This window comes from Sturnira hondurensis, unplaced genomic scaffold (assembly GCF_014824575.4).
Source record: "Sturnira hondurensis isolate 20B ecotype Veracruz unplaced genomic scaffold, ASM1482457v3 Scaffold0006806, whole genome shotgun sequence".
Lineage (NCBI taxonomy): Eukaryota > Metazoa > Chordata > Mammalia > Chiroptera > Phyllostomidae > Sturnira > Sturnira hondurensis.
Window position 1 is genome coordinate 1 of NW_028079437.1, and position 703 is coordinate 703.

The 703-nt window shown below is 56.0% G+C and overlaps 1 gene segment (V, D, J or C); it reads left to right on the forward strand.

Annotated features, from left to right (window-relative positions):
- The first annotated feature begins 164 nt into the window (after positions 1-164).
- On the forward strand, positions 165-687 carry LOC118990140 (immunoglobulin lambda variable 8-61-like). The segment is given in 2 exon segments: positions 165-258; positions 362-687. Coding segments are annotated over 2 exon segments (372 nt in total).
- Positions 688-703: the final 16 nt, after the last annotated feature.

The window sequence follows — 703 nt, forward strand, 5'->3', positions numbered from 1 at the left end:
GCAGTCATTGGAGTTGAGAGGCAGCAGCATCTGTCTCTTTTCAGATCTCCCCGGGGGACATCAGGGTGACACTGTCAGGACAAGACAGAGGAAGCTGATTTGCATGAAGCACCTCCTCCTCCTAGTGGGTCTGGGAGGCGTGAAAAGGCCCCAAGGCCCCGACCTTCCAGCCCAGGAGTCTGAGGAGGCGTCTTCCTGTGAGTGTCCTCACCATGGCCTGGATGGTGCTTCTACTCGGGCTCCTCACTTACGGCTCAGGTCAGAGGAGGGGATTCTGCATTCTTGGGGGACGCACCAAAGCAGGGTTACAGGGTAACCTAGTCACCCATAACAACACCCATGTCATTCCTGTTGGTTTTAGGTGTGGATTCTCAGACTGTTGTCACCCAGGAGCCATTGTTGTCTGTGTCACCTGGAGGGACAGTCACGCTCACCTGTGGCCTTACCTCTGGCTCAGTCTCTAGTAGTAACTATCCAGGATGGCACCAGCAAACCCCATGCAAGGCTCCCCGCACGCTCATCTACAACACAAACAGCCGCCCCTCTGGGGTCCCTGAGCGCTTCACTGGATCCATCTCTGGGAACAAAGCCGCCCTCACCATCACAGGGGCCCAGCCTGAGGACGAGGCCGACTATTACTGTGCTCTGAACATGGGTAGTAGTGTTGATACTTACACAGTGATGTGACCCCATGGGGAAGTGC